We start from the raw sequence: 27,383 nt of genomic DNA on the forward strand, positions 1-27,383 counted from the left end.
AAACAGAGCTGATATGTAAACCAAAGCTAACGATAAGATCTAGAGAATGCCCTTTAATATGAGGGGGTTCAGTAACATGTTGAGTAAGACTAAAAGATTCAGTGATATTCATAAAGTTAAGTGCAAATTTATCAGAGACATCATCAATATGAATATTAAAATCACCAAGAATCACAATACTAGAAAACTTAAGAACAGATGACACAAAAAAAAAATCACTGAAATCATCTAATAAATAATTGTTTGGGCCAGGTGGACGGTATAAAGTACAGTAAAAATGATGAGTAAATCCAATTTGAAAAATTAGCATTTCAAAAGAGGAGAAAAACCCAACATTTACCATCCGACAAAATAAAGTTTTATAAAAACAGCAGCAAGTCCTCCACCACGGGCTGATGTTCTAGGAAGGCTAATAAAAGTAATAATTTGGGCATAATTCTACAAACGGAGCATTATCCATAGTTCTCTGCCCGGTTTCAGTCAAAAACAAAAAGTCAAACTCCTTGGTTTGAATAATGTAATTAAACACAAATGTGTTGTTGTTAGTTATTGAACGAGCAGTTACCAGTGCCATCTTGAGAGATGTAGTAACGATTTCGTCAGGGATTTTGCGAGGAGGCGCGCGGAGTTCACAGGGACTCGCCGGTGGGAAAATCTAACATTACCAGCCATAGAAGAGGGAGAATCAATCCACGGATAAGCAGGATACACCGAGGCTAAACTCCTCTGCTGCGATCGACGCCATTTTCCGACGACTCCTCGCTTCCAGAACAGTCTCAGCTTCACCTGCATTCCCGCCCTTTTCCCCCCTCACTTCCTCTGATGTCTGCGGGAACTTCAGTGCTGAAAACCACCACCAGAATCAGCGGCTAACTGCGTTGATGTGGACAGTAATGATTGTGGAATATCAGCCCATGGAGGTAGAGCACTATGATCCATCATAGATGATCTTATGTATAAATGAGTTTGACGATCATACAGCTGAGCAGCAAAACCATCATTTAAGAAGCAGCAGAAAAAACAGCGACATACATAACATGTGTCATTAAACGAGTGTGTGTGAATTAATTTCGGGATTGTAGTTTCATTCGGGCACGAATGCTCGTGTTTGTACACTTGACTTAAATGTATGTGCGGTTTAAAGTGACTCAGAATCGATTCCGAATCATTGGAGAGAATCGCACTGAAATGTTTTGTTCTCCTGCCCCGATACAACAGTGTGTTTACTTCAGTTTGTCTGTGCTTAAAACAAAACACAGTTTTACTGTAAGGTGTAGCCTAAGCATAATAAATGACCTTGTGTTCCCCAATTAATGCTGCTTAATAATTCATATATTAATTCTTAAAAAATAAAACAAATCGAAAATGATCAAAATGTAACAGCTTTTTCTTTCATCTTCACGTTAAAAAGTTTTATTTAAAAATAATATGAAACTGAATGAAAAGTTTCACTTCACTGAAAAAGGATCTGAATGAACATTTCACACAAGGTCGACATTGTTCTGTTATTGTGTGTAAACTTTCTGTATGACATTAATACACAAAACATTTTCATTACACCTGAAATTCACCACTTGAATAATAAAAAATCGAATTTCAAATTTTTTAGGTGAATTTACACAAAATATTTTAAAATATAAAAAATAAACAGCAAAATCTTTAAATAACAACAAATTACACCCAGTCTTTTATTAAGATCACGAATTTAGAGGCTTTTTCAAATTCAAGTTCTGGTGAAATAAAAATGACACCACACAGAACACACTAGCAACCATCCAGATCTCCCTAGCAACCATACACATCTCCCTAGCAACCATCCAGATCTCCCTAGCAACCATCCAGATCTCCCTAGCAACCATCCAAATCTCCCTAGCAACCATACCTCATATTGTCTTTTAAGAAAAGCACAAATCTAATGTTCATGTAGTTTTTTATATTTATGGGGTGTAAATTCATTAATGATAACTGACAGGTGTGATGATCAGTGGAGTTGAGTTTTTACCTTCATCATTAAAAAATGGGCTGAAGAATGGAAAGAGTGTTTGAGTGAAAGACTGACCAGTGAAAGAGTAGATATGAGAGCTGGACTCCACATCATAAAAGGAGACCAGACCCTCCTCATAATCCACAAACACACCAACCTTCTGTGGCTTCATTCTCACACACAGAGAGACACGAGGATCATCACAGGCTTCATATTCATTCTCATTCCTCAACCACACAGTCCAGAATCCATTCACTGGAGTCAGTGTGATCGATCTCTTCCTGTTAATGGATTCTCTGACCACTCCTAAAGTCCACTTAGTCTTTCCCTTCACCTGCACCTCAAAATAAAATCTGCCTGAACTGAATCCCTTCTTTCCCAGGACAATTGGATATCTATCAAATCTCTCTGGTTTATCTGGGAGTTTTTGTTCAATGTCTCCACATGTCACTTGTTTTCCATCATCAGACAGGATGAGATATGGATGAGCTGTATCAGGATCCAGAGTCACATCCACTGAGAGAGATCAGAGAATATCAATCACTTCAGAATACAAACATTTTGATTGATGTAATATTGAATCAGAGTATAATGAAAGTGTAGTGCAGTAAGTCAGCTGTCAGTATATAAATGTAAAGTATTGTAAGTGTATATGAGAGAACAGTGAAGATCACACACTGTACCTGCATACTGCTGCATCCTCCTCAATACTGTCAACACAAATCACAAGAAAACATCAGCAATTGTTTACAGGAATATTACAGGAGAAATGCTTCATCTGCATCTACGGCTTTTACAGATGCTTTTTTTATCCTCCTCCTTTACGTCATTTATTGAGTCTCCCTCTTTTAAGGCAGGTCCTGATGAGCTGGTTACTGTGTTTAACTCTGAGTGTTCAGATATTTGGGATGTTATTGCTCGTATAAAAACATCATAGAGGTCAACCGTGGTTAGATAATGCTACTCGTGCTGTCAGACAGGAGTGTAGAAAGGCTGATCGGAGGTTTGTTGAAATATTAAAAGAGCAAATCATGTTTCTAATATTATTTCTTTACTCTCGAACTCTCCCAGAGTGTTGTTCAACACCATTAATAGATTACTGAACCCAGAGAGAGTTGATTTAAACCCCTCTGTGGATATCTGTGAACTGTTTTTGAAACGTTTTCTTGATAAAATAAATTCAAATAAAGGCTGAGTTTTCCTCCAGTTTACAAAACTGATTTTGGATGAAGTAGTTTTATCTCAGCTGAAGTCTAAGACAAGTTTCAATCTGGATTTAGGGCTGTTCACAGTACTGATTCAGCTCTGTTAAGGGCAGCAAATTATTTGTTACTAATTGGTGATTCATGTAATCATGCTGCTTTAATTTTGTTGGATCTCAGTGTGGCATTTGATACTATTGATCATCAAATTCATATTCGTCGTCTAAGGCATGCTTGGGCATTACAAGGTACAGTTTTAAGATGGTTTATATCTTACCTTGAAGGTAGATCTGATAATGTTTTCTTTGTATATGCTACCCCTTGGCATGATATTTAAGAAATGTGGTAAATCTTACCACTTCTATGCAAATGACACTCAAATCTATCTCCCCCTGCAGTCTGGAGTGAACAGTTCTTTTAATTTGTTGTTGTTGTGTTTAGAAGTGGTTAAAGGTTGTCTGGGTCAAAATCTTCTCCAGTTAAATGAGAAGAAACTAGAGATCATCATCTTTGGATCTGATGTATGTGGTGCAGATATTACCAATGACTTAGGGCCATGATCTTTTATTTCTTCCTGTCTCGACTACTGCAATGTCCTTTACTTGGGGACTAGTCATTCATCTGTCACAGTTGCAGCTAGTCCAAAATGCAGCTGATCGGTGTTCACAAATACTAAGAGGAGGGAGCACATTTCACCGGTATTGGCTTCACTACATTGGTTACCGGTACAGTATAGATCTCAATACAATGTCCTGTTATTTGTTTTTAAAGTGGTTCATGGTATGACCCCTGGACACCTCACTGATCTTATACATTTCTATTATTCATGTAGATCATTAAGATCGGCCAATCAGTTACTACTGACTGTTCCCAGATCACACTTAAAGCTCAAAGAGGATCGGGATTTTTCAGTTGCTGGTCTGAGGTTGTGTAATGGTTTATTTCTTAATATTAGATCCTCCACTTCTATTTCTATTTTTATATCAAGTTTAACAACTTTATCTCCTGATGGCCAGTCCAACCCGATCGCCCCCAAAGTGCATCGGCCAACCAGGAAAATCAGATTGCTTCATGCGCTCTTCAGGACAGGAGCTGGTTGACGTTCACTGTGCAACTCAGTGAAGATCGTACTCAGAGTTCAACTGAATGACACACAAATGTGCCGTTCATGGTATTTATACAGTATATTAACTTAAAATTCCCTTATTGGGCATTAAAATATGATTGGAATTTGAATGCCCAATAATCACGGTTGTCTCATATAACTGTGATCAGACAGTTGTTGAATAATTGCGACAGGTCTACTATACACTTACCAGTTTTACCGAGAATTTGATCTAGAGTGTATTTGAGTCGAGCCAGAGCTGTATTCAGAGTGTTCACACTCACATGAGTGTCAATACTGATCTCAGTCCAGTTCTTACTGTTTTTAGGGCTGTACAGGGACGGGTTAATCTACAGCAGGAGAGAGGAGAAATCCATCAGCATGAGGAGTGTTTTCTAATCATTCTCATTGATGAGAGAGATGGACACTGACCTGTAGGAGATGAAGATGATCTTCAGTGTGTGAGATCTGCTCCAGCTCAGAGTTTCTCCTCTTTAGCTCAGTGATCTCCTGCTCCAGCTCTTTAATGAGATCTTCAGCCTGTTTCTCTGCTGCTTTCTGCTTCTCCTCCAACATCTCAACAACTTCAGTCTGACATCTCTCAATGGAGCGGATCAGAGTCGTGAACACCTCAACAAGGTGTAATTTCTCTTCTTCTGTGTTTATCTGATGAGATCAAGTCACAGTTTAAATGTATTTAAATCAGCACCTTTATTTATAAAGAAGTTTGAACCTAAATTTGACTGACCTTTCTCATCTCTACAGAGTGTTGGATGTCTTGAATCTTCTTCATTCTGTTCTGGATCATCTGCTGCACGTCTGTCTGTGTCTTTACCAGCTGATTCTACAGACAGAGAACAACACAGACACATTTCATCACTCAATATAGCTTTTCCATCTTCAAAATAAGTATTGATTGAATATTAGTAACTCTTGCCTTCTTCTTTGCACTCTCGACCTCTATAGGGACAGTGTTGTGAGTCTTGTGGTCTCCTTCAGTGCAGAACAAACACACACACGTCTGATCATCTCTGCAGAACAGCTCCAGAGGTCTCTCGTGTTTCTGGCATATATAATCCACCAGTTTCTCCACAGCGTCCATCAGTTTGTGTTTCTTTAGTCGTGGGACTCTCCGATGAGGCTCCAGGTGAGTTTCACAGTAAGAGCTTTGACACGTCAGACAAGACTTCATGGCTTTCTGCTTTCTTTCATCACAGATGTCACAGAGAACTTCAGATTTACCCAGATTAAACTTCTTCTTAAAGTGTTGCACAAACTCTCTAAATGTTGCATTAATCTTCAGATCAGGTCTTTTGCTGAATGTTTCTTTACAGAATGGACAGCTGCAGTTCTGAGTGTTTTTCCAGCATTCATTCAGGCAGGTCTTGCAGAAGTTGTGTCCACATGGAGTTGTGACTGGATCAGTGAACACATCCAGACAGATTGAACACTGAAGCTCCTCATTTAGTGCACTACTGGAGGACGACATGACTGAAAAGACAAATATTGATAATGTAGTAGAGGATGGTGTCAGCCGATCGATATTAGAGTTCAAATGTAACGCAGCTAAAATACGGGACAATACTGGCCAAAATATTGGACGTCCCGGCTAACAGTCAACCCTAAATACATTCAAAACATTGATTCATAAAACTATCAGCAGATAAATTGGTTGTCAGCTTTCTTCCAACACCTTGTTAGTGTCTGCAAAATCCAATATTATTTGACCTCTACATTATATAATAAATATTTCTGGATTGTACCATTTTAATAATACTGATAAGGTACTCGTATCACTGTTATCATGGTGAGTTTGTCCCTACTAGTAAATGCTATAAATATACAATTTGATGGAAAGCAACTTTCCCCATTGATGGCCATTTAAAAGTAGCTGTGAATTTTGACAAAATAAAAACTTTTGCAAGGAGCATTTAAACCATGTTTGTAGTACTTTTCAAAGTGGGAAAGGACTATGTTTCCTTCGATGCACCAGTATAATAGTGAAGGGTCTGGACTGCACACATTCTTGTAATGCCATTAGCCAATCAGAATTGCCAGAACTGTCAATATATAATTTTCCTTCAGCTCGAGAGTGTTTAGTCACATGGGTTGAGAGAATAAAAAAGTATTCCAGAACTGAGGGCCACGAGGTGCATGCAAGATGCTTTCTACTGAATGTAATTCTTACGTAAAGTAACCCAGTACTATTGCTCAAGTAGGTTACACCCTGTCTGTTACCAAACCTGTTCTTTACTAACTCACACCACAGGCAGAAAAGCACTTCAAAACAAACATTCAGTCTTGCAAACCGGTCTGAATAACTTGTTGGTTAAGTTTTACATTTCCACTTCAAAGAACTGCAAATCAAACCAATTCATAATCATATCATGAAAGTTCACATTAAAATGGTTATATGGAGTTGTTTTATCTCATGCAGACACTGATAGTGGGAATAAATCACAATCATTTTACAGAATCTAAAATGCTGTTGGAGAACTGAAATACAAAATCTCCAGGAGTCACAGAACATGGAAACAGATATTTACAACACTTTAACATCATCATGAAAGACTCTTTAAAGACTAAATAGCAAAAAAGAGGAAAATTTTTTTCATAAAATGTACTCACCTGATAATAAATACCTGACAGGTGTTTTTGTGTGTGACAGTTTTATATTTTCACTGGACTGTGTTCTGTCTGCAGTTACAATACTTCCTGAATCTTTAAATGTAACAACATGAACACATCAAACTCTACTTTACAGCCAATTCAGTGACATTGTGATTGTATTTCAGGTCTGTAAACTACTGAACCAGTTCTTATATTTCCATCACTTACCTGTGAGTGAATATCAGCTGTGATCTCTAAAGTCTCTGAATGTCTGATTCCTGTTTGAACAGACTTCAGTTGTTCTTCAGTTTAGTTTTAATTTCCCTGAAATCTTTCCCTCACCTGCAGTGATGTCATAGCTCCGCCCATTTGTTCATGAATATGGAACAGATCATAATTCATACCTGTTGAGTGTGTCTGTATTCAGAATGATTATATAAAACTGCATTAATCTGATCATATTTGATGATTCCACACAGGTGTGTTTCCAACTTTATTACACAGTTAATGTCACACATCGAGTCAGGTGCTCACTTGATGCCCTAGACAGATACCCCACCCCATAATAAATGAACATAAATTCTCATTCATAAATTACATTAAAAGTCTAATATGCATACAAATAGCACAATTAAAATGAACACTAAATAAAATAATGCAAGTTAAAAATGAAGCACTGGGATTTGAGTTTGATTTAGAGTAAATAAAAAGTGTCCAGTTATAAATCAGGATATTTGTTTAAACTCCACATAAACATTTAAATAACAACATTACATCTGTGAATTCAGTTCACCACAATGAAATTGAATATTTATATGAAATTGGTGCAATCAGGACAATTCTTAAACAATATCCAGAGTTTCTATCAAATGCCCATGTCTGTCTGACTCATGAAGTTCACAGTATTGATTGATTGATTGATTGATTGATTGATTTTCTTCTTTCAGTCTCTAGGAGATGTTGTGGTCAGTAAAGAGTTGACATGCTGCAAGTGTAGAAGACACCGGCATACTACCAAACTACTCTTACTATTTCTGCCATACATACAGTGTCCTCCATAAGTCACAATTATTTATTTGGTGAAGAAAAAACATTTCACAACATCAAGCCAAATCAAGAACACTCTCCAGTAGGAAGGCGTAGGGGAGAGAAGGGCACAAACTAACACTCTTTGGTGTTCTTAAGTTTGTGTAAATGTACTTGGGGTTCAATGTTTTTGATTTTTTTCACATTAATTTCACACGTGTCTATTACACATATGAGGTCTTGTTTCATGAATACAGCGTATACTTTTGTCGCAATCCACCTCGAAAAAAAGAAAGTGAAATAAAAGTGCCCCATAGGCGGGGCTGGTTTCAACAGGTGAGGGGCACATTGTTTTAAATCCATATAACAGCTTAAATCCCCCTCAAACAACTGTGTCTGATCTAATTAAAAAGCCTAGAAGATAAACTCTTCCATTTTCATGTCAATAAAAGCCATTTATTAACTTTGTCATATATAATATAGCAATAATGTTGACAATAAATAAACAAAGCCACAGCATTGGCCGAAATAATGCATGTGTAACCGAGTGCAATCCTCTCTCGCACCTACGACCAATGGAAATGAGTACAAGGAGGATGCACTAATTTCAGATATGGACCAGATATCAGAAGACTAAACTCACTCAAGAGACAGACTCCACAACAAGGGGGGAAGGAAACGACAAGCTGTAGTAAAAAAAAAAATACACAAGACAAAAAATGACTTCTCCCAATTTACACTCTGAAATGTATTCTTACTTGTTATTTATTAATTAGTTCCCCATTTTAATTACTATTGGCTATTTTTAAATTTCTTTTGACCTATTTATTAATAAATACTAATACATTTATTTATCTTTTATTTTCTAGTTTAGAAAATGTAGAAATGAGCTCAGTCCTAATTAGTTTATTTAATCCCTTTTTGATCATTATTCACTATAATTGTTCAATGAATGACCCTTTGGAGTTCCGCTTTTCAAATATTCTTTGTCATCTTTTGAAAACAAACAAAGAAAACAAAATACAATAAAATTTCAGAAAATTATAAATCACATTAAATCAAATTGGCATTCAATCTCAGTCTCAATATAAAATGTGATCAGCATCCAACAAGAGAACTTGATTTCATTAAAAGAAAGTTTCCTGAAGAGAAAAAATTCCGGTTTGTTGAATCCGAGTGAGCACTCACTCACGATCGTTTGACTAAATAACGTTAAATCCACACTTCTATTTTCAAATCTCTCTCTCTTATTTCTGAAATCAAACTTTTAGTTATGACTTTTCTAATCTTTTTTCTGTTTTAGGGCTTTTTAGGCGGCACAACAGAAGCAGCTTCATCAACCGTCCCTCACCAGAGGAGCTTCCTCAAAATCTCCCGCCGTCTGCAATGACGCAGCAGAAACAGGGCGGAGCTAAATTATCATTATTCCTAACGAAACTTATTTCTTAACTTCTTACATTTTCTTAAACTCTCTTCAGAACAACACTCTCAAACTCAACATATATTAATCAATTAAAATTCAATTGGACATATTTATGCATACTATAACACTTTCTTTTTATAACTTATTTTTTTCTAGCTTCGACTTGGACTACTAGTAACCTGCGTTACACATGGATTGATGACAAAACACACACATTAAGGGGAATTATGTAAATTAAATATCTGACTGCATGGAATTGCATATATTTTTTTTGTAATTGGGGCAGATTGTAAAGCAGTGTTATAACTGCCCCGTCAGCGCAACTGGGATTTAATCCTGGCTGGTCACTTCTGCTGCTATCTGAGAATTAAAAGATAATGAAATGGCAAAATTAAATAATTTAAAATGGGGACAAAATTCCATTGAAATTTATTTTTATCCTAAAAGAAATGTGTTGAAATTACACTGTGCCTTAAAACACAACTTTTTTCAAGATAATACTTGTAGTGTAAGAAGCCCTTCTTCAGATAAACTGATTAAATCTTGGACATTTTAACTTGTTTTGATAGAAAGTCACAAGCTGAAATGGCACCGAATAATAAGAATGACCCATTTGAAAGAAAGGACGAGAACATTAGATCAGACTCTTTAATGAGATCGCGCCCGACATGGAAGAGCGACAGCTTGAAGAAGCGATTGACATTGTGCACAGAGTTGGCCGAAAACAAGACAACATGAATAGACACATTGTTGTGTTATTTGTCCGGAGACTTGTCAAGGAGGAGTTATGGCGGCGCTGCAAGGATTCCCCGGTGTGCAGAGTGAAAGGAGATGCTGCCGTCTATCATGATTAAATGAATCACAAACAGGTCATTCATGTGTTCTCTGTGCACTTGTCGATGTGAATGATACGAGATATTTGTGTTGTCATGTTTGCAGATCGGATCTATATGCCGATAAAATCAATCCATAATCACGTACAATAAATTGATTTCAAGGATGTATTTAGTCTTTTGTGCTTTGGTGTTCTTTACACCCTCCGATGCTTTAAGAGACTGACAAAGCTCAAACTTAAATTGTACAAAACTAGGTGTACTTTTTAACCAACGACATTTATGAATGTGATATTTCCCTAAAATAATAAACAAATTAAGAACAAAACTCATTTTCTTTTCTAAAGGCTTATCGTAAAAAAATACAATATTTGTGTCCTCCAAAGTAATATTAGATCCAGAAATCTCCTTAAAATACCTTAAAATCGCACCAGAACAATTTAGTGCAAATACATAAAAAACATGACAAATACTCTCTTCATTTAAATGATAAAACACACATTTCAAATCAACATCTCTCCGAAACATATTTATAACCCGATTTACTGGATAAATACAATAAATAATTTTAAATGAAATCTCTAGAGTCTTATTGATGACACAATGTCTCCTGGACACCATAAAAGCCTCCTGCCACTCACTGTATTAACATATTAGATAATATATATATACAGTGAGGAAAATAAGTATTTGAACACCCTGCTATTTTGCAAGTTCTCCCACTTAGAAATCATGGAGGGGTCTGAAATTGTCATCGTAGGTGCATGTCCACTGTGAGAGACATAATCTAAAAAAAAAAAAAATCCAGAAATCACAATGTATGATTTTTATCTATTTATTTGTATGATACAGCTGCAAATAAGTATTTGAACACCTGTCTATCAGCTAGAATTCTGACCCTCAAAGACCTGTTTGTCTGCCTTTAAAATGTCCACCTCCACTCCATTTATTATCCTAAATTAGATGCACCTGTTTGAGGTCGATAGCTGCATAAAGACACCTGTCCACCCCATACAATCAGTAAGAATCCAACTACTAACATGGCCAAGACCAAAGAGCTGTCCAAAGACACTAGAGACAAAATTGTACACCTCCACAAGGCTGGAAAGGGTTACGGGGAAATTGCCAAGCAGCTTGGTGAAAAAAGGTCCACTGTTGGAGCAATCATTAGAAAATGGAAGAAGCTAAACATGACTGTCAATCTCCCTCGGACTGGGGCTCCATGCAAGATCTCACCTCGTGGGGTCTCAATGATCCTAAGAAAGGTGAGAAATCAGCCCAGAACTACACGGGAGGAGCTGGTCAATGACCTGAAAAGAGCTGGGACCACCGTTTCCAAGGTTACTGTTGGTAATACACTAAGACGTCATGGTTTGAAATCATGCATGGCACGGAAGGTTCCCCGAGCACATGTCAAGGCTCGTCTTAAGTTTGCCAATGACCATTTGGATGATCCAGAGGAGTCATGGGAGAAAGTCATGTGGTCAGATGAGACCAAAATAGAACTTTTTGGTCATAATTCCACTAACCGTGTTTGGAGGAAGAAGAATGAGGAGTACCATCCCAAGAACACCATCCCTTCTGTGAAGCATGGGGTGGTAGCATCATGCTTTGGGGGTGTTTTTCTGCACATGGGACAGGGCGACTGCACTGTATTAAGGAGAGGATGACCGGGGCCATGTATTGCGAGATTTTGGGGAACAACCTCCTTCCCTCAGTTAGAGCATTGAAGATGGGTCGAGGCTGGGTCTTCCAACATGACAATGACCCGAAGCACACAGCCAGGATAACCAAGGAGTGGCTCTGTAAGAAGCATATCAAGGTTCTGGCGTGGCCTAGCCAGTCTCCAGACCTAAACCCAATAGAGAATCTTTGGAGGGAGCACAAACTCCGTGTTTCTCAGCGACAGCCCAGAAACCTGACTGATCTAGAGAAGATCTGTGTGGAGGAGTGGGCCAAAATCCCTCCTGCAGTGTGTGCAAACCTGGTGAAAAACTACAGGAAACGTTTGACCTCTGTAATTGCAAACAAAGGCTACTGTACCAAATATTAACATTGATTTTCTCAGGTGTTCAAATACTTATTTGCAGCTGTATCATACAAATAAATAGATAAAAAATCATACATTGTGATTTCTGGATTTTTTTTTTTAGATTATGTCTCTCACAGTGGACATGCACCTACGATGACAATTTCAGACCCCTCCATGATTTCTAAGTGGGAGAACTTGCAAAATAGCAGGGTGTTCAAATACTTATTTTCCTCACTGTATATAATATTATATTAAATATTATTTCTAAACCAATATTAAAAAAGTGTTTTATTCTTATATTTAATATCTTTATTATTCCAAATCAAACATTTGTGTGGAGAGAATTTGTGTTTGTATACAGTAACCAGGATAACAGAGCTTGTCTATGAAAGTTAGACAGTTTAATGGTGATTTTATTCATATCAATAATGCAACTGAGGAGAAACTTAATAACGCCAATTTTGTTAAAACTACATTTGGGATATAATACCACAATTTGTTATTAGATTTGATACAATTCTGAATCTATTTCATTTTAAAAATAGTATTAGAAACTTCAGAGTCAATTGAATTTAAACCACCTTGATGAAATATATAACCTAATATACCTCTATTTAAGTAATGCGGCCTATTCTTCCAAATAAAATTACACATTTTCTTATTAACTTGCCTAATAATTAACTTTGGAGCATCTAAATCCATTGCTGTATAAGATCATCTTGACAACCCTTCAGCCTTTGATAGCAATATTCTACCAGTCAAAGATAAATCTCTAATTAATCAAGCATTCAATTTATTTATACTTTAATTAATGGAAGATCATTTAAATCAATTCTTGTGCATAACTAATAGAAAAGAAAAGAAACCAAGAGTCTCCATCAAGAATTCATGGTCCACAGAGTCAAAGGCTTTATAATAATCAACAAATAATATATAACTTTCATCCTGAATTAAGAAATTATAATCAATTAGCTCCAAAACTAGACAAATAGTATTTCAATATATCTGAAATAAAACCTGACTGGCAGTCATCAATAATTTTATCCAGACAAAATCTCTCTGCAAATATAGATGATAACAATTCAGCATCACTATTAATTAAAGATATGGGCCTCCAATTTTCAATATTAAGTCTTTACCTGATTTTGGAATAAGGGTTATTAAACTCTGAATCATTGTAGGCAACATTTTCTCAGCTTCCAATATTTCCTGAAAACATGTAAAAGTAACACAGAAAGATCTTCCTGAAAGGTTTTATTAAATTCGGCAGTTAAACCGTCATTACCCGCTGATTTATTATTCTTCAGTTTGCCAATATTTTTATGAAATTCATCCAATGTTATTCCCCATCACAAAATGTTTTTTGTCTTCGGATATTATAGTAGAATTTATTCTAATATCATCCAAGAAAGATTTTGCATCTCCAAACACCTTATTTGACAATATTGCTGTCAATACAATGTTTATATCTCTCTCTATCTATTGCTTTTATTCATCCTTTATCCTCCCTCTCTCTGTCGTATCTGTCTGTCTGTCTGTCTGTCTGTCTGTCTGTCTGTCTATCTATCTGTACGTCTGTCTGTCTATCTGTACGTCTGTCTGTCTATCTATCTATCTGTACATCTGTCTGTCTATCTATCTGTCTATCTGTATATCTGTCTGTCATCTATATGTCTGTCTGTCTGTCTATCTGTCTGTCTGTCTATCATTTCGTGCAACCTAGCAACCAGAACCCATTGACTGCCATTCAAAATTGCTTAGATGGATATCACCTGATCAGAATGTCCTACAGACATGAGAGTTGGCTTGTTTGAATTGGGTGAGCAGTCAGTCTATAAGTATCATCATGAAACTACCGTTTAGATCACCCTAGCAACCTAATTCCTTTGACTTCCATTCAAAATCACTAAGATTGGTATCTCATGATCAGAATGTCATAGAGACTTCCGGGTTGACTTATTTCACTCAGGATAGCAAGGAGCCTCATTAAGTATCACCTTGGTAACTGCCTAGCAACCACATGAGGTGAACCTAGCAACCTAGTAACAAATCTCATATCTCTGCACCAGAAAATAGTAGAGACTTCTGGGTTGACTTATTTCACTCAGGATGGAAAGGAGCCATGTATTGTATCACCTTGGTAACTGCATAGCAACCACATGGGCTTACCCTAGCAACCTAGTAACAAATATCATATCTCTGCACCAGAAAATCGTAAAGACTTACGGTTTGACTTATTTTAATCAGTATGGCAAGTACCCTTGATAAGTATCACCCTGGTAACTGCCTAGCAACGACAAGGGTCTACCCTAGCAACCAAGTAACAAATCACATTTATCTCCACCAGAACATCGTAGAGACTTCAGGGTCGACTTATTTCACTCAGGATGGCAAGGAGCCTCATTAAGTATCACCTTAGTAACTGCCTAGCAACCACATGAGTTACCATAGCAACCGATTAACAAATCACATATCTATGCAAAAGAAAAATGTAGAGACATTCGGGTTGAATTATTTCACTCAGGATAGCATGGAGGCTCATTAAGTATGACTCTGGTAACTAGCTAGCAATGACATGGGGCTACCCTAGCAACCAAGTAACAAATCACGTATCTCTGAACCAGAAAATCGTAGAGACATCCAGGTTGATTTATTTCACTCAAGATGGAAAGTAGCTTTTATACGTATCATCCTGGTAACTGCTTAGCAACCAAATGAGGTTACCCTAGCAACCGAGTAACAAATCACATATGTCTGCACCAGAAAATCGTAGAGACTTCTGGGTTGATTTATTTCAGTCAGGATGACAAAGAGACTTGATAATTATCACTATGGTAAGTGCCTAGCAACCAGATGGGGTTACCCTAGCAACCGAGTAACAAATCACATATCTCTGCACCAGAAAATCGTAGAGACTTCAGGGTTGATTTATTTCAATCAGGATGGAAAGGAGACTTGATAAGTATCACTATGGTAACTATGGTGTCTATCTATCCATCTATCTATCTGTCTATCTATCATCTATCTATCTATCTATCTATCTATCTATCTATCTATCTATCTATCTATCTATCTATCTATCTGAGGGTCAATAACTATCTATCTATCTATCTATCTATCTATCTATCTATCTATCTATCTATCTATCTATCTATCTATCTATCTATCTATCTATCTATCTATCTATCTATCTATCTATCTATCTATCTATCTATCTATCTATCTATCTATCTATCTATCTATATATGCTGTCTATGCTGTCTAACATCCATCCATCCATCCATCTATCGTATCTTCTTATAGACTGAATGGTCTTATAATCTTTAAACTTTTAACTTTGAGAAGTACTAATACTTAAAACTACATCAAACTAAAAACATTAAATCTTCAAGCTTTTAAAACTACTTCAAACTTTCATGCTAGGCTTTCTCAAGCCAACCTAAAGTTTGTTAGAGTGTGCGCTGTCTTTTTGGGGACATCAGAGAAGTATCACTGTCCGATGAGCGTGATGATAGTGACAAGGTGTCTGTGCACGAGGACTGGACGGGAGAGTCTGAAAAGGGCAAACAGATCATCATTTAAAAACAAAATATTTCAGTCAATGTTTCCACAGGTTTAAGTGAGGAGAGGTTAAAAAAAGAGCATGGTGAGACTGCTTCCAGGAAACTGTTTTCTTCACCATCTATAAATTACATGAGTTTTGGTAGTTAATGTGGCCAGACTTTAAGCAGTTTAGGCCATGATACATTAACTACTAGATGGCAAGACTTACTGTTTTTTGAGAAGTACTCGGGTCAACAGTCTTACCGGCTAATCCATTTTATCTCAAATGTAGTTTTTCACATATCCCTAATGTGAACATATAGAGATAAGGTTGGAAATCTGCAAAGTGGTACTTTAACAGAAAAAGTGCAAATCGGACATTGGTGAGAACCTGATGTTTTGGTTTTGTGATAGTAAATAAATTACAATGTTAACACATTGGTACTGTAACCCTGCAATGCACACTGTAATTGTACAACCATTTACCAGAAACTGAAAGAACATTAACAATGGTCCACAGGACGTCTCTGAAGACCTCTTCATCAACCTCTGTTCCACTGTCATCCAGCACATGTTTGTTTGTCTCAGGGGATGCTGAACTTCTCTTTAGCCTTGAATACAGAAAACAAGGTTTAAAAATGCAATAAAGTGGAAGGACAAGAATGTTTTTTAGCACTATTTCATCTATATAGGTAAATCTAAACCAGTGGTTGCGTAAGACTTTCACATTGTCCTTCATTTTGACGGATATGGTCGTAAAAATTCCACCATAATCTATTACTCTACTTTAACTTTCATATTTTAATTATAAGACATTTAATAGCTTTCGTTTTAATTCACATTTTAATTTTAATCATGAACTTACAGGACATAGAAAAAAATAGGCTAGATTTTGCATTTTTACTATATGAAGAGAACAGATAATCAGAGACACTTCTCATAGTCAGGGTTTGTACAGATTTTAAGAGTTTCATTTAAGCACTTTTCAAGCACTTTTAAGGTCTCTAAATCCATTTTTCAAGCAGCAACAAAATGAAAGAATATAAACAGTATAAACAGCACCCCTTAGTAAAACTACAAGCTAAATCAATATGAATACAACTTATATTAAATCACTCTTTGGATACTTTTTAAAAATGTGGTTGTATTTTGTATATTTGTTGTCAACTGTAGGTTAGGTTGAGTTTTTGTAGATGGTTGGAATAATAATAATGATAATAATATGTATATAATACATGAATATCTTCCTTATACCTTAAAATATTATTTTAATAAATAAACATTGTTTTAAAAAGGACACGTGAAAAAGAGTGTTTAACCCTGGAGAACCCAAGAACCCTTTTCTTCTTTGGAAAATTATGAACTATGCATTAAATTACTGCTATAAGTTCACTGAACACCAAAATATCCACTTTTTAAATTTTAACCCTTTATTCCCTAATTTAGGATTAGGGCCAAATTTGACCCATTGGGCTTCAGGCGTATCATTTCAAAGAATCACAATAACAAACACTGTCAATGCAAACTATTTTAAATTTAGGAAAATAATCAGTCAACCACACAGCTACATTTAACAATGTTTTTTTGTTTTTTTAACTTTATTTGTTGCATGTTAGAACTGGATTTCAAATGTACAAACACTTTGGCCAATGGAAACAAGAACACAAGGCCAAAATCACTACCTGAAAAGAACTAACACCATGGGTCTTTGCTTATCCAAAAATCTGTTCTGCTAGAGAGAGGAACTCACACTAGACATTGTGGTAGTCTTTGAAACAATTTCTTATTTTGTTGATGCAGAGAGGAACTGCACATTTTTCACAGTGCATTTCAGTTTTGAGGTCTTTGCACACAGCACATCGACGGCGATTTCCTCCTTGACAGGCCAATGGGCGATTTGGTCGAAACGAACATCTGCACTCTTATCTTGGTGGTGGCGGGGAGGAGCGGCCAGGAGTTGGTGGCCTACCCCGCCTTCTTGCTGTTCCAACTTCAACCAAGCCTTGAGCAACCAAACCCTGAAACTTGCGAAGTTTGAGTACTTTTGATCCAGTGATTCCCTGTGCCTCACAGTCATGCTGGTAAAGAAGCCATGCGTTGATCACCGCAACAGACAAGAAATGGCAGAAAAGTATCATATACCAGCGGCGGGTCCTGATGCGAAATTTACAGCGTGCAAGATGCGCATCCAGCATGTCTACTCCTCCCATGGAAGCGTTGTACTCCTTGATGATATTCGGCTGATCAATGTTGGTGTACTCTTTTTTGGACTTGTCCCAGCGCCGAGTTTTCCAAAAGGCTCTGGTCCAGCATATGTTGACATCAAACTGACTGCTTTCGTGTCTTGCCATTTCAAACAAACAGTGTTGTGTTGGACTCGATTCGATAATCATAGGATCCACGGCCTTTCTTGGACAGGTCTTTGTCCGTTATCAGGTTGTACGGCACCATCATCTCATCGATGGACTGTTTTTAGTCAGACATTGTCTCCGAAAAGAATCCAAAAATGGTCTCAGTTTCCAAAGTCGATCCTTTTTTACTTCTTCACTGGCCATTTCGTTGTCTACAAAGTGGATGACAGAGAGTAGCAGGTTGAATCGGTTGCAACTCATTACGTCTGCCACAGGCCCATAACGAACTTCACTTTCCCAGTACTGACGTACTCCAGACATTTGAACTAATCCCATCCTAAAATACATTCCTAGAACTTGTTCTATCTCCTTTACTGAAGTGTCTACACATTTCCCATGCTTTTGAACACTGTATTGATTGGTATGCTCAACAATATTTTCCAACATATCAAGGGAAACAAAGTGTCGAAAGTAAACCAGTGGCGTGTCTGTCGTGGCATCCTGGTACGACTCAACCTGTTCACCTTGAAAGTTCACATCAGGCAACTCAAAGCCTTTCTTTCGCCAACTGTACGTTTTTGCGGCACGATTTGGCTCCATCTGTGGGCTAGCAGTCTCGGCAAACGGCACATCTTCATCACTGGACGAGTCATTGGACGAGTCACTGTCTTGGGCAGAAGATTCACTACCATCACTTTCATGCGGTTGAAACAATTCATCAGAATCGCTATCGCTGTCCAATTCAGGGCCAAAGTCACTATCATCAGCTTCAAGTTGCTCCAGTACTCGTATGACAGTGATCTTTCTCTGTTGCTTTCCCTGTCCTGAAAAGGGAGCGGCCATACTCCCTGAAAATATATACTGCTTTATTAGTCTCTGGCCCTGTACTACTGAGGTAACTTAGTAAAATATATTATACAAATGAAATTATTTCAAGGCTTTAGCCAAATACAGGACTGTCACCATTCTCCATCAAAGTCACTCAAAGAACCAAAGGGTCATTTTTGACCCGACATTTGTTTAACCCATACACCCAGAGGGTCATTTTTGGCCCATCGTTTTTTGAACTAGCTCAGAGTCGCTAATTTATCCAAAAATAATATAAAACATACTTCTAGGCATTCTGCAAGCTAATACTAAATAGATTAACAAAAAATACACAATTTTACCAACCGCTGGTTTGCTGAGAAGACGATTTTGTTCAGATAGGTTTCCAGCTCAACAAAACAGCATGTGGTCAGCCATCTTGTTACTACCACTCTGGCACTTGTGAGTTCAATATTCATCCACTAGGTGTCTCTATGCAGGGGCCGGAAGTGGCACTGTGGGCTTTTGAAGTTAAATTTGACAATTTTTATTTTTTTGTTCATTTTGGGTAGCAGCAATTAACAGCGGCCAAATTTGACCCCGTGGGTTCTCCAGGGTTAAGTGTTATCAAGAGACTATTTAACTGAATCTAAACGTATTCAGCCAACACGGATGTGTTTTATTTATTCTTGTCAGTGGCAGCTCTATTAGTCTGTATTTACACAGTAAGACATGATGCACAGATCTATATTGTCATATCAGGTTATTTTCCCCGTCTGTTGCTATGGTTACTATCACGGGACGATCATTTACTGAACTCACTCTGGTAAAAGCGGTGGTCACTCCCGAAACTTTAGTCCTCTGAGCATCATGAAAAACTCAACTTTCGATTGGCTACAATGCGTCCAATGCTGCAGACGTTGCAATTGTAAACTTGTGCTTGTGTAAATAGAAACCAGATTGCTCTTTATAATTAATAATTCACTGATATCTGGTTATGCTCCAATTTATTAAAAAAAAAAAGCTGCTGTTCAACCACTTCTTAAAAAACAAATCTGGATCTATTTTTAACCCCAAAACTATAGGCCTGTTTCTAAGTTACCGTTTCTAAGGTTTTGGAAAAAGTGGAACTAATCAACGGCCCTGCGATGGACTGGCGACCTGTCCAGGGTGTCCCCCGCCTTTCGGCCAATGTTAGCTGGGATGGGCTCCAGCCCCCCGCGACCCTGTACACAGGATAAGCGGTTGACGATGGATGGATGGATGGATGGAACTAATCAACTAACAGCTGTTTTTCATGTCTATAATGTATTTGACCAATTTCAATCTGTCTTCCGTCGGTTGGACTCGACTGAAACTGCTCTCTGTAGAGTTTTGAATGATTTGTTAATGCAAGGTGATGCAGGTAAATGTTCAGTACTGATTCTTTTAGATCGTACAGCTGCTTTTGACACTGTCGATCACTGTATATTACTGGAAAGGCTTAGAAAAGGTGTTGGTGTCTCTGGAACAGCCTTGAGGTGGTTCTCGTCTTGTCAGAAAGGTCTTTTTCAGTCAGAGTTCAGAATGATGTCTCATCAACAGCATCTGTGTCCTGTGATGTTCCCCAGGGCTCTGTTTTGGCCCCATTGCTTTTTGCACTATATTTGTTGCCTTTAGGGCAATTAATAAGAACATTTCCAGGAGTATTTTATCACTGTTATGCAGATGATATTCAACTATATCTTTATTTTAAGCCTTATGAAATAACTAAATTGTGTATTATTATAAATTCCATAAACTCTATAAAAGATTGGATGGCTGAAAACTACTTGCAGTTAAATGCAGGAAAAACAGAAGTTGTTATTTGTGCTCCTGCTGGTGTTCTCCCAAAGCTGATGGAAACTCTTGGTCCTTTATCTCATTTTGGGTGTTTATATGGGGCAGACCTTGAGTCTTAATCGGCATGTACATTTTCTTGTGCGTTCTTGTTTTTATCAGTAGAGAAATATTGCTAAACTAAGGCCAATTGTGTCCACAGTAGAAATGGAGATGATTATACATGCATTCATTTTCTCTCGTCTTGATTATTGTAATTCTCTTTTTACTTGTCTTAATGCTGCATCCTTGAAACTGTTACAAGTGCTTCAAAATGCTGCTGCCAAACTTGTAACTGTCATCAAAGAGATCACATGTAACACCAATTTTAATGTCTTTACATTGGCTCCCAGTAAAATGTAGAATTGAATGTAAAATCCTTGTGATGGTGTTTAGAGCATTGCAGGGTCAAGCTCCATCTTATTTAAAAGAGTTGTTGCAGCCTCAAACTCCAGCAGGAATCTGAGATCTTCTGAACAGGTCTTGTTATCTGTTCCTCTCTCTAAGACTAAAGGTCATGCGCCTTTGAGGTTGTTGCTCCCAAATTGTGCAATGCTTTAAGATCTCTGGACTCTGTGGTCATTTTTAAAAAGCAGCTAAAAACTCACTTGTTTAAAATTGAATTTATCTAATTTTTTTCCTTTTTCATGCTGCTTTGGTTTTATATTGTGAATGTTAAACACTTTCTGATATCTGTTCTAGAAAGGTGCTATTGCATTAAAAATTACTTACTACACACACGCACACAGACACAGACACACACAGCGCACGCGCACACACAGCGCGCACACGCACACACACACACACTCATGTTGGTGCAGCTATCATTATGAGAACTCTCCATAGACATAATGATTTTCATACTGTACAAACTATAGATTCAATCCCCAAAACCTCACACAAAACTTTCTGCATGTTTAATGTCAATCAGGGGAGTTGCTTGACTTCAGTGATCCGGTGCTTAATCCACAGGCCAAATTATAACATAAACATAAGAAGAATCCTTCAATAACTTAAAAAATTACCACCTGTCAAACAACAATTATGTCCTTTATTAAGATCACAACACTGACACCGAAAATTACATAGAAAATGATCAAAATGTAACAGCTTTTTCTTTCATCTTCATATCACAGTCAAAAGTTTTATTTAAAAATTATATGAACACTGAATGAAAAGTTTCGCTTCACTGAAAAAGGATCTGAATGAACGTTTCACACAATGTCGACATTGTTCTGTTATTGTGTGTAAACTTTCTGTATGACATTAATACATCAAACATTTTAATTACACCTGAATTTCACCACTTGATTAATAAAAACTGAATTTCACAACCTGAATTTATTTTAGGTGAATTTACACAAAATATTTTCAAATATTAAAAATTAACAGCAAAATCTTTCGATAACAACAAATTACACCCAGTCATTTTTGAAGATCATGAATTTAGAGGCTTTTTCAAATTCAAGTTCTGGTGATATAAAAATGACACAGAACACACTAGCAACCATCCAGATCTCCCTAGCAACCATACACATCTCCCTAGCAACCATCCAGATCTCCCTAGCAACCATCCATATCTCCCTAGCAACCATCCAGATCTCCCTAGCAACCATACCTCATATTGTCTTTTAAGAAATGTACAAATCTAATGTTCATGTAGTTTTTTATATTTATGGGGTGTAAATTCATTAATGATAACTGACAGGTGTGATGATCAGTGGAGTTGAGTTTTTATCTTTTTGATTTAAATATGGGCAAAAATATGGAAAGAGTGTTTGAGTGAAAGACTGACCAGTGAAAGAGTAGATATGAGAGCTGGACTCCACATCATAAAAGGAGACCAGACCCTCCTCATAATCCACAAACACACCAACCTTCTGTGGCTTCATTCTCAAACACAGAGAGACACGAGGATCATCACAGGCTTTATATTCATTCTCATTCCTCAGAATCACAGTCCAGAATCCATTCACTGGAGTCAGTTTGATCTTTCCCTTCCTGTTAATGGATTCTCTGGCCACTCCTAAATCCCACTCAGTCTTTCCCTTCACCTGCACCTCAAAATAAAATCTGCCTGAACTGAATCCCTTCTTTCCCAGGACCATTGCACATCTATCAAATCTCTCTGGTTTATCTGGGAGTTTTCGTCTAATGTCTCCACATGTCACTTGTTTTCCATCATCAGACAGGATGAGATATGGATTAGCTGTATCAGGATCCAGAGTCACATCCACTGAGAGAGATCAGAGAATATCAATCACTTCAGAATACAAACATTTTGATTGATGTAATATTGAATCAGAGTATAATGAAAGTGTAGTGCAGTAAGTCAGCTGTCAGTATATAAATGTAAAGTATTGTAAGTGTATATGAGAGAACAGTGAAGATCACACACTGTACCTGCATACTGCTGCATCCTCCTCAATACTGTCAACACAAATCACAAGAAAACATCAGCAATTGTTTACAGGAATATTACAGGAGAAATGCTTCTGAAACTCTATGAACATGCTGTTGATGAACACAGAAAGTCATTTGAACTGGTCTCAAGACAGTTACTGACACAAGTAAATCTGGACATTATGTTTGTTATACACTAGAGCTGTCACCATTATGACATTCAGCTGATGATTGTCAAACAAACTATTTTAATTCATTCATCTTATGACGATTAATTGTCATATTTTAAGGTGTTTTTTCTGCATTTGTTATAAAAATTAGTTTTTCCATTTTTACCTTCAGATATAAAAATCAAATAATGTCTTTAATAAATGTATAAATGACATGAAAAATAATGTTTTTGTTATGACTGAGGCTGGAGTGAAGACAGACGAGAAGGTGCGGATCCAAAAGCAGTTTACTTTTATTAATTTAAACAAATAAACAAAGGAAAACCCACGATGGGGAAATAAACATAAGCAGGGAACTCGGGAAGGAAACACAGAGCAGGCTGAACAAACATTACTAACATTCAACAATCGACAGGGGAATGGAGAACAAACAGGGTTTATATACACTGGAGACATGATGAAGACAAACTACAATCAGGTGAGCACAATGACACAGGGCTGGCAGTGATTAGTGCAGAGGATCATGGGAGGTGTAGTTCATGACAAGTGAGACACAGGGCAGACAACAGGGGATCGTGACATAACCCCCCCTCAAAGGAGCGGCTTCCAGACGCTCCTCAAAAGAAAGAAGAAAAAAGGAGTACTGAAAAAAAAAAAAAACAGAGAAGCGTCCAAGGAGTGGGGGGGGCAAGGAGGGGACAAGGGACAAACAGACAAACCAAGGGAGCACAAGGCACAAACAGACAGACCAAGGGCGGACAAGGGACAAACAGACAGACCAAGGGAGCACAAGGCACAAACAGACAGACCAAGGGCGGACAAGGGACAAACAGACAGACCAAGGGAGCACAAGGCACAAACAGACAGACCAAGGGAGCACAAGGGACAAACAGACAGACCAAGGGCAGACAAGGGACAAACAGACAGACCAAGGGAGCACAAGGCACAAACAGACAGACCAAGGGCGGACAAGGGACAAACAGACAGACCAAGGGAGCACAAGGCAGGCAGTCCAGGGGGGCACAGAGAGCAGACAGGCAGTCCAAGGAGGCACAGGGGGCAGGCCCGGCAGTCCAAGGAGGCACGGGGGGCAGACAGGCAGTCCAAGGAGGCACGGGGGGCAGACAGGCAGTCCAAGGAGGCACGGGGGGCAGACAGGCAGTCCAAGGAGGCACGGGGGGCAGACAGGCAGTCCAAGGAGGCACGGGGGGCAGACAGGCAGTCCAAGGGGGCACAGGGGGCAGACAGGCAGTCCAAGGGGGCCATAAGAGGACTGGATCAGGTGGCCTGGGAGGCGGCCTTAGAACCACAGCCATGGGGAACTCAGAGAGCGGAACCGAGGTAGGCGGAGCCATGGGCTGCTCAAGAGACCACATCGTAGAAGGCTCCGGAGGCGGAGCTGAGGGAGGCTCTGGAGGCCCCGTAGGCGGAGCCGAGGGAGGCCCCGGAGGCTCGGGAGGCGGAGCTGAGGGAGGCCCTGGAGGCTCGGGAGGCGGAGCTATGGAAGGTCCAGGAGGCGGGGCCGAGGTAGGTGGAGCCGTGGACTGCTCAGGAGACCACATCGTAGAAGGCTCCGGAGGCGGAGTTGAGGGAGACTCAGGAGGCGGAGCCGAGGGAGGCTCAGGAGGCGGAGCCGAGGGAGGCTCAGGAGGCGGAGCCGAGGGAGACTCAGGAGGCGGAGCAGAGGATGGCGGCGCCGTAGGAGGCTTTAGAGGCGGAGCCCTGGAAGGCTCGGGGGGCGGAGCCACGGGAGGCTCAGGAGACGGAGCTGAGGGAGGCTCAGGAGGCGGGGCTGAGGGAGGCTCAGGAGGCGGGGCTGAGGGAGGCTCAGGAGGCTGGGCAGAGGAAGGCTCAGGAGACAGAGCAGAGGAAGGCCTAGGAGGTGGAGCCGAGGATGGCTCAGGAGGCGGAGCCGCAGGAGGCTCGGGGAGAAGAGCCCTAGGAGGCTCGGGAGGCGGAGCCGTAGGAGGTTCGGGAGGCAGAGCCGTAGGAGGCTCGGGAGGCTTGAGAGGCGGAGCCCTGGGAGGCTCGAGAGGCTTGAGAGGTGTAGCCCTGGAAGGCTCGAGAGGCTTGAGAGGCGGAGCTCTGGGAAGCTCGGAGAGGCGGAGCTCTGGAAAGCTCGGGAGGTTTGAGAGACGGTTCCCTGGAAGGCTCGAGAGGCTTGGGAGGTGGAGCCCTGGAAGGCTCGAGAGGCTTGGGAGATGGAGCCCTGGAAGGTTCGAGAGGCGGAGCCCTGGAAGACTCGAGAGACTTGAGGGGTGGAGCCCAGGGAGGCTCGAGAGGCTTGAGGGGTGGAGCCCGGGGAGGCTCGAGAGGCTTGAGAGATGGAGCCCTGGAAGGTTCGAGAGGCGGAGCCCTGGAAGACTCGAGAGACTTGAGGGGTGGAGCCCGGGGAGGCTCGAGAGGCTTGAGGGGTGGAGCCCTAGAAGGCTCAGGAGAAGGAGCCCTGGAAGACTCGAGAGACTGGAGAGGCGGAGCCCTGGGAGGCTCGGGAAGCTTGAGAGGCGGAGCCCTGGAAGGCTCGAGAGGCGGAGCCCTGGAAGGCTCGAGAGACTTGAGGGGCGGAGCCCTGGGAAGCTCAGGAAGCTTGGAAGGCGGAGTTCTGGAAAGCGGAGCTCTGGAAAGCTCGGGAGGCGGAGCTCTGGAAAGCTCGGGAGGCTGAGCTCTGGAAAGCTCGAGAGGCTCGGAAGGCGGAGCTCTGGAAAGCTCGAGAGGCTGAGCTCTGGAAAGCTCGGGAGGCGGAGCTCTGGAAAGCTCGGGAGGCGGAGCTCTGGAAAGCTCGGGAGGCGGAGCTCTGGAAAGCTCGGGAGGCTCGGAAGGCGGAGCTCTGGAAAGCTCGGGGGGTGCTGGCTCTTGGACGGTCACGGCTACTGGCGCTGGCTCTTGGACGGTCACGGCTATTGGCGCTGGCTCTTGGACGGTCACGGCTATTGGCGCTGGCTCTTGGACGGTCACGGCTACTGGCGCTGGCTCACTGACATCGGAGGCTACAGGCGCTGGCTCAGGGACGGTCGAGGCTACAGGCGCTGGCTCAGGGACGGTCGAGGCTACAGGCGCTGGCTCAGGGACGGTCGAGGCTACAGGCGCTGGCTCAGGGACGGTCGAGGCTACAGGCGCTGGCTCAGGGACGGTCGAGGCTACAGGCGCTGGCTCAGGGACGGTCGAGGCTACAGGCGCTGGCTCATAGACATCGAAGGCGACAGGCGCTGGTTCACTGACATCGGAGGCGACCGGCGCTGGCTCGGGGACGGTCGATGGCTCAGGCTCGCTCACCGTGGCATGCGTGGGCTCTGGCTCGCTCACAGTGAAAAGCGTGGGCTCTGGCTCGCAGACCGTAGAAGGCGTGAACGGGGGAGCAGAAGCCTTTCTTCTCCTCCTCCTCCGGGCGGACGAAGCTGGCAGCAAGTTTGGCTCGTTGGCAGGCGTGAAAGGACGAACCACGGGCGAATGGAGGGTTACCATTGTGGGAGGAGCTACGGGGTTCTCCTCGACGATGTCCACGGTTAAAGGGGAACCGCAGGCCAGTAGGGTCTCCTCCACGAACGCGCGGAGCGTCCAGCCGCGCGTTGTCGATGGCAACCGCTCCTTGAGCGCACTGTTCAGGTTGCCATGGAAAAAAACCACCAGGGAGGAGTCAGGGAAGTTGGTGGCACTCGCAATCGCGAGAAAATCGCGGGTGTAGTCTTCCACCGGTCGGTTTCCCTGCATTAAGCTGAGCAGCTGACAGCTCGCCTTTAAAACCGCTGGATCCATCTTGTTGGTCGATCGTTCTGTTATGACTGAGGCTGGAGTGAAGACAGACGAGAAGGTGCGGATCCAAAAGCAGTTTACTTTTATTAATTTAAACAAATAAACAAAGGAAAACCCACGATGGGGAAATAAACATAAGCAGGGAACTCGGGAAGGAAACACAGAGCAGGCTGAACAAACATTACTAACATTCAACAATCGACAGGGGAATGGAGAACAAACAGGGTTTATATACACTGGAGACATGATGAAGACAAACTACAATCAGGTGAGCACAATGACACAGG

The 27,383-nt window shown here is 40.3% G+C and overlaps 3 protein-coding genes and 1 pseudogene across 6 annotated transcripts in view; 2 read left to right on the forward strand and 2 right to left on the reverse strand.

The window, feature by feature from the left end:
• The window catches only part of LOC127625046 (nuclear factor 7, brain-like), a 256,580-nt gene extending 255,353 nt beyond the window's left edge, over positions 1–1,227 (reverse strand). Inside the window, exon 1 of the mRNA XM_052100102.1 lies at positions 566–1,227. The gene's annotated coding sequence lies outside the window, so the exon portion shown is untranslated. The remainder of the gene's footprint in view (positions 1–565) is intronic.
• Positions 1–27,383, forward strand: part of LOC127625049 (zinc finger protein 208-like) — a 632,925-nt pseudogene that overhangs the window by 420,289 nt on the left and 185,253 nt on the right.
• The window catches only part of LOC127624980 (zinc-binding protein A33-like), a 203,655-nt gene that overhangs the window by 115,298 nt on the left and 60,974 nt on the right, over positions 1–27,383 (forward strand). The window lies entirely within an intron of this gene.
• The window catches only part of LOC127624982 (zinc-binding protein A33-like), a 54,280-nt gene continuing 28,267 nt past the window's right edge, over positions 1,371–27,383 (reverse strand). The window contains exons 1-8 of one of the 4 annotated variants that reach the window (XM_052099987.1): positions 7,130–7,204; positions 6,920–7,012; positions 5,229–5,782; positions 5,040–5,135; positions 4,724–4,957; positions 4,503–4,641; positions 2,668–2,694; positions 1,371–2,500 (exon numbers count right to left, since the gene is read on the reverse strand). In XM_052099987.1, coding sequence (XP_051955947.1) covers positions 1,956–2,500; positions 2,668–2,694; positions 4,503–4,641; positions 4,724–4,957; positions 5,040–5,135; positions 5,229–5,780 — 1,593 coding nt within the window. In that variant the 5' untranslated portion in view covers positions 5,781–5,782; positions 6,920–7,012; positions 7,130–7,204 and the 3' untranslated portion in view covers positions 1,371–1,955. Of the gene's footprint in view, positions 2,501–2,667; positions 2,695–4,502; positions 4,642–4,723; positions 4,958–5,039; positions 5,136–5,228; positions 5,783–6,919; positions 7,013–7,129; positions 7,205–21,827; positions 23,010–23,176; positions 23,204–27,383 lie in introns of those variants that run through there. The other 3 variants (XM_052099984.1, XM_052099983.1, XM_052099986.1) reach the window with 3 other exon arrangements.

This window comes from Xyrauchen texanus, chromosome 31, assembly GCF_025860055.1.
Source record: "Xyrauchen texanus isolate HMW12.3.18 chromosome 31, RBS_HiC_50CHRs, whole genome shotgun sequence".
NCBI classification, from domain to species: Eukaryota; Metazoa; Chordata; class Actinopteri; order Cypriniformes; family Catostomidae; genus Xyrauchen; species Xyrauchen texanus.